The sequence below is a fragment of the Drosophila eugracilis genome, unplaced genomic scaffold (genome assembly GCF_018153835.1).
Source record: "Drosophila eugracilis isolate 14026-0451.02 unplaced genomic scaffold, ASM1815383v1 contig_367, whole genome shotgun sequence".
In the NCBI taxonomy this organism is placed as follows: Eukaryota; Metazoa; Arthropoda; class Insecta; order Diptera; family Drosophilidae; genus Drosophila; species Drosophila eugracilis.
In genome coordinates this window covers 5,987,888-5,993,933 of record NW_024573224.1, presented here as the reverse complement: position 1 = coordinate 5,993,933, position 6,046 = coordinate 5,987,888, and the positions used below count along the sequence as shown (strand labels likewise).

The 6,046-nt window shown below is 39.3% G+C and overlaps 2 protein-coding genes across 3 annotated transcripts; both read left to right on the top strand.

Moving 5' to 3' along the window:
* Window positions 1–870: 870 nt before the first annotated feature.
* On the top strand, window positions 871–3,486 carry LOC108115796 (solute carrier family 25 member 45). Of its 2 annotated transcripts, XM_017227376.2 has the most exons (5): window positions 871–1,040; window positions 1,328–1,440; window positions 1,596–1,836; window positions 1,896–2,010; window positions 2,828–3,486. In XM_017227376.2, exons 1-5 carry the CDS (start codon window positions 995–997, stop codon window positions 3,222–3,224), a joined length of 912 nt encoding a protein of 303 aa, XP_017082865.2. In that variant the 5' UTR covers window positions 871–994; the 3' UTR covers window positions 3,225–3,486. The 2 variants fall into 2 exon arrangements, with proteins under 2 accessions (XP_017082865.2, XP_041674668.1); XM_041818734.1 differs by lacking the exon at window positions 871–1,040 and having other exon boundaries at window positions 1,331–1,440; window positions 1,613–1,836.
* A 1,313-nt stretch (window positions 3,487–4,799) lies between these two features.
* LOC108115755 (spaetzle-processing enzyme-like) lies at window positions 4,800–5,623 on the top strand. The gene is made up of 2 exons (XM_017227324.2): window positions 4,800–5,101; window positions 5,167–5,623. Exons 1-2 carry the CDS (start codon window positions 4,800–4,802, stop codon window positions 5,561–5,563), a joined length of 699 nt encoding a protein of 232 aa, XP_017082813.2. The 3' UTR covers window positions 5,564–5,623.
* Window positions 5,624–6,046: the final 423 nt, after the last annotated feature.

Sequence of the window (6,046 nt, the reverse complement as noted above, 5' to 3'; positions counted from 1 at the left end):
GACACATGCTATTATTACGTATAACTTTGAGTTCTTGTTCTATAGGAGGCGGTGTGCGAGGATTTCGATTGTTTTCTTGGGTTAAAGGCACACTGCAGCACACTCACCTACACACACTTATACCCACTCATACACTCACACACATACACACACACACAACTAAACAAAATCTTATGCTGAGAGTAAATATAAAGAGTAAATTATAATTACACAAACATAAATGGGAATAAATATATATAGGTACATACATGCATATATATAAAAGAAAAAACAAAAGTATATATATATACAAGAGCATCGGAAAACAAAGGTTTAGTTGATTGCTTTCGAATCCAGGCAGCAAGTATGCGAGGAAAAATAACTAATGGCGAGAGAGAGAGAGAGAAAGAGCAGCAGGAAAAATTGAAATTGCAAACAAATATTTAGCTGCAAGCAGAATTAACCAAAAATGATTAAAAACCAAGTAAAAACATGAAAAACACATAAAAACTGAATGAATGAGAAAGAGCAAACGGAGAGAAAAGAAGCAAAGAGATCAATCAACAATAAAAAATTAATAAATACAAAATAAAACACAAAACTCGTTTGATTTTAAATGGTAAAGAAATATTCAATTGGGAGATATTGGCTTTCGTTTTTAAAGGAACTTCCTCTGGGATCCATGAAAGAGGACACAGTTTTCTAGGAAAATATCTATAGATACTATAAAAATGATTCTTTTTCTATAGATTTGGATACCAACACCTATAAACCCCTGAAGAAAAAATATAATTTTTGAAAAAATATACAATTTGGTTTTTGCATATTTTAGCAATCAGCTTTTGTTCGCTGGGAAAGCTAGAAAATTCATAGAGCTTTGCCGCCGAGCCACAAAAGCTGTGCCTTGCAGTTGGTTCGCTGCCGTCGTCAGGTGCAGTTGGGAAATCGCGAGAAAAATCAATTTTCGAAAATTGCATCCACTCGTTGAAATTTCTCCCGTGATCGATCCTCCTCCATGAAGTGGGAGAACTATTGCGACTTTGTGGCCGGATGTTTTGGCGGTGAGTGTGGCAAAGCTCCAGCTTTGAGTTCATCATCGGGCGTCCCATATTGGGAAGAAACTCTAGCAATGACGCAATGCAAATAGCAAACCAGATGAGATAGGCCACTTGTTGAGAGGAGCAGCCCCAGCCTCAGCGGAAAACGGGCGCCATGGTCAAGTTCACGTGCAGCGCCCCTGATCCGTTTGCATTCTTGGCAAGCGGCTTTCAGGCGGTGCAACATGTGTTTTCCTTATTTGTGGCAACAATTTTTAATTAATTTATGCTATATTAATGATTATCTTTAGGTGCTTGCGGGGTGCTGGTGGCCCACCCACTCGACACAATCAAAGTATGGCAACAGGCCTCGAATTCATCCGTCGTGACAGCTATTCAACAGATCTACAGTCGCAACAATGGGGTAAGTTCGGTGAAGGATGACGCCGAGTTTGGGTTTTGTAAAATATTCTTTTTGCTCTCTATTTAACATTGTAAAGAATTTATTGTTTAACCCTAACTCGACGTGATCCTTTATGCGGGGTAGCAGGGGGTTAATCGGTCAGCATTGCTTTAAAGGTCAACGGCTTCTACAGGGGCATGTTCTTCCCGTTCATCTCGACGGGAGCGATCAACTCGCTGCTCTTTGGCATCTACGGCAACCACCTGCGGCAGCTGAGGAAGGTGTGCCACAGTGATTACCAACGTGAGCAGCTGGAGTACCACAACATGTTCTTGGCGGGATCGGTGGCTGGTTTCGTGCAATCCTTCATCGCCTGTCCCATGGAGCTGATCAAAGTCCGTCTGCAGACAGCGACCTGTAAGTTTAACTGTATATTTCCATACAGAAATGGAAAGCTAATCTCGGACAGACTTTAGATTACAATGACTACCTCTATGGCCAGCGGCGGACTGCCTTTGGCACTTTCAAAAGGATACTCAAGACTGATGGGATCTCGGGACTCTATCGCGGCCTGTTGCCAATGATGTGTCGGTGAGTTTGTCGATAAGTTTTGCAACATTCAAGGTTATATTTTCTTAATAAAAACCTAATATTAATGCGTATTAAGATCACTTTAACAATCGAATTACCTCTGATTTAGAACCAGAACGTAAAGTTATTGAATCATTGAAAAAAATCCCATTTAACTTGGGTAACTACCATTTTAAATTAACGATAATCAGTTAAATTCAAACTTATAATCAAACACGTTTCAAATAAAAGTTTAAGGAGACATATTTCTAAAATTCTATATGTTTGAACGTAATAAAATCGAGAATATGGGGGTTCCTGTAAGCTCGGGGTTTTTTATACTTTTTGACGAAAGCACTTGAAAAAGTCAAGAGTAAAACTCGATTTGCCGGCTACCGTACCAGCGGTTCATTCATGATATAAAATACGCTAGAGTACGAGTATACCGTATACATCAACAATACAAATTATCATAATGCATCAGTGACTTTCGATTGAAGTTTCCAGGAGTCTTAAAGATATTTTTTCGTAACATAGGTCAGCAGTGAAATTCCCCTTTCTTTAATTTATTAATATTTAGCTTCTTTTTTTTTTGTTATATTTTGTTTGTTAATACTGGAAATCAAAGTCGTTCAGGAAACAGGTTCTCGTTTCAGTAGCGAAGCGAAGACAATGAATGAATATAAATCTGTATTCCCCGATGAATCAGCATATAAAATTGCTTATTGGTTCTTTCGGTTAATTTTGCGTATGCACCTTTAAACTTTATAAAGGGAGGCAAATACTTTTAGTTATCAAGATTATGTTCTTATAAAAATTATTGTTTTTCTCTTCAAAGCGATGTCCTGCCTTATGGAATCTATATGCTGGCCTATCGCCAAGGCGTTGATTACATGGACAGACGGGATTTTGTGCGTCGGCGACGTAGTCAGTCGGACGGATCGAGTGTGAACCTACTGGTGACCACACTAGCAGGAGCCTGGGCCGGAGTCATCTCGTGGGTGTGTGTCATTCCGTTCGACGTGGTCAAGACGCTGATGCAGGCGGACGAGAACCATAAGTACAGGGGAATCTTCCACTGTGTGCGGGTTCAGTACAGGGCCTACGGCTGGAGGAGTATCTTTCGCGGCAGCTGGATGTTGGTGGCAAGAGCGGTCCCTTTTAATGCCGCCACTTTTCTGGGCTACGAGTACGCACTGGAGGGATGTCAGCGGTTGAATGGCACCTATGTATGACCCAGAGAGTCTGGTGGGGATTAAGAGAAGTACGCTATGGAGTGGTGTGAGCGGGTGTATGGCACCTATGTATGTATGAGTCAAAGAGTCTGGTGGTGATTAAGAGGAGTCAGCGGTTGAATATGAGCCAGAGAGTCTGGTGTTGACCAAGAGCTTTAACTAATTTGTATGCTAAAAACTTAAAAATCAACTGAGTCGCATGTGATTGAAATTTAATAAACTATTTTAATATTTTAATAACTAATTAAACGATGACTTGAAATTGTTTGTTTTAAATTGTTTTAAAATAAAATGGAAAAAATCGGTATATTTATACCTATTTTGTATACTATTATATAAAAAAACCAACCAAAAAAGTTGTATTTTTTTAGAAATTTGGTTGTGTTTCTATTTTTGGCACCTAATTCTGGGAATCCCAAAACTTTAAGAGTCATTCTTGGTCTATAACTGATACAAAATGATAAAAGGAAACAGAATTAAACGAATCGCAAAGAAAATTATTTTATACTCGTACAATGAGGGAAAAACTGATATGATCGAGTGAAGTCCTTCATATTCTATAAGAAATATAATATATGGAGAAATCAAGGAATTGCTTTGAAAATATTCCTTTGTTTTGGCCTTCCAAAATCATTGACCATTATATAAGACACGAGATTTCTTATGTTTCCTGTAAATGGAGCTCGATTTTTGAATTTTTTTTAAAACTTAAATTACCCATTCTTCTACCATTTCATTAAGAAAAACATGCATTCAGACATGTATTACCTTGCAACGAATACTTTATTGACTAACCTGACATGTTTTGTTTCATTCTAATAAGCATCTTTTATACTAAAGTTTGGGTCTCTTATAATCCAAAAATGTTGATGAGCTTTGATATGAAAGCTCGATATTGTCCCCAATTAAAAACAATATTCGGATAAAGAGCAGCGCCAAAAATTCTCTTTCGCCGAGCTTAGTTCCACGAATTTGATGTTGTGCAGCTATATAATGCAATGCCACCACATGGGAGAAATTAGTCTTCCAACCGGCATATTACTCAGCGGAACTGTCTCGCGCGGCATTGCTCTTTTAAAACAACTTAACTTAGAAAAGTTTATTAATTAAAAAAATAGAAAACTAAGCTGAAAATGGTTATGCGACTAATAACGAAAACTTTGCTTGTGTTCCAAGTATTTATTTTAATTCAATCGGCTAATACTGGTAAGAAAACTTAACCATGGCTAGTTTTCTGGTTCTATGAAACTGGCTCGAAGGGCTTATCCTTAAAACATAGTTTTAGCTTAGTGCAAATCATACCTAAGCCGTTTTAAACAACTTACAGAATTCCCTCCGTGCCAAATCAATGAAAAGTGCGTCAGACGATACTTGTGCCCCCATATGTATGATTTTTTCTTGGACTCAGAAATGTCAGGCATTCAGTGCGGAATCGATCATAGGGCGAGGACGACAGACCAGAGGATATACGTCTGTTGTCCAGAGCCGGGAAATGTTTTGCCAAACGAAAGGATTTGTGGACGAGGTCCTTTTGTCCAAAAAATTATGCATGGCGGTGAGGCTAGGCTTAATGAGATGCCATGGATAGCACTTCTTCTATACCATAATCCGAGGACCAAGTGTGCGGGCTCGCTGATCAACAGTCGATATGTTTTAACTGCTGCCCACTGTGTGGACAGGGATGAGGTCAGAGCTGTTCGTCTGGGCGAGCATGACACATCCACAGAAGACGACTACGGAATGCAGATCAATGGATTAAGGAGCTGGGCACCTAAGCCCGTGGAAGTAGAAGTTGAGGAAAGTATCATACATCCGGATTTTAAGTGGCACCATCTGAGAAACGACATTGCCCTACTGCGACTCAAGTTGCCAGTACGGTGAGTAGGGATCTCCTAGAAAATAATACTCCGTTTTCCCCAACTAAAATTATTTTTCCATTCAGATACACACCGGCAATCAGTCCCATTTGTCTTTTGGGCCGTCATATCTCCTTGGAACCTTATAGTGTCGCCGCCGAATACAAAATAGCCGGATGGGGCTATACTGAAAGGGATAGGGGTAGCAATGTCTTGCTGAAGACCAATATCATGAGAGTGCACCACGTCAAGTGCAACAGGAAGCACAAGCTCTTGCAGGAGACCCAAATATGTGCTGGCGGCCAGTGGGGCAGGGACACTTGTAAAGGCGACTCCGGCGGCCCTTTAATGGCCTCTTTGGGCAAAGATTTCGTGTATCTGGCCGGCATCACCTCCTATGCACCTTCAAAATGTGGACAGCCAGGTGTCTATACAAAGACTGAATCGTTTATCTATTGGATAAAGTATATGTTAAGGCCTTAAATTAAGCAGGGAAATTATAAAGGTACGACGAACTCTCAGGTAAAAGCATTTATTTGTGATATTTTAAAGTTTAAATCTCTTATTGCCATCTCCTGTTAAGAAAATCTCACTTAGTTATCAATTAATTTATACTGTATTGCTCATAATTCAAAGAATAAAAAACCAAAGAGGCCGCAGTTTCTTTTGACACTGTTTGGGAGTTCTAACGCTCGAAAAGAGCGAAACAATACAAACATAATTATCATAATGCATCAGAGCCTTTCGGATGAAGCTTTTACGTGTCTTAAAGATATATTTTCGTAACATAGGTCAGCAGTGAAATTCCCCTTTCTTTGATTTAGCTTTTTTTTTGTTATATTTTGGTTCATTAATACTGGAAATCAAAGTCGTTCAGGAAACAGGTTCTCGTTTCAGTAGCGAAGCGAAGATAATGAAAATCTATAAATCTGTATTCCCCGATGATTCAGCATCGCTGGAGGAGTC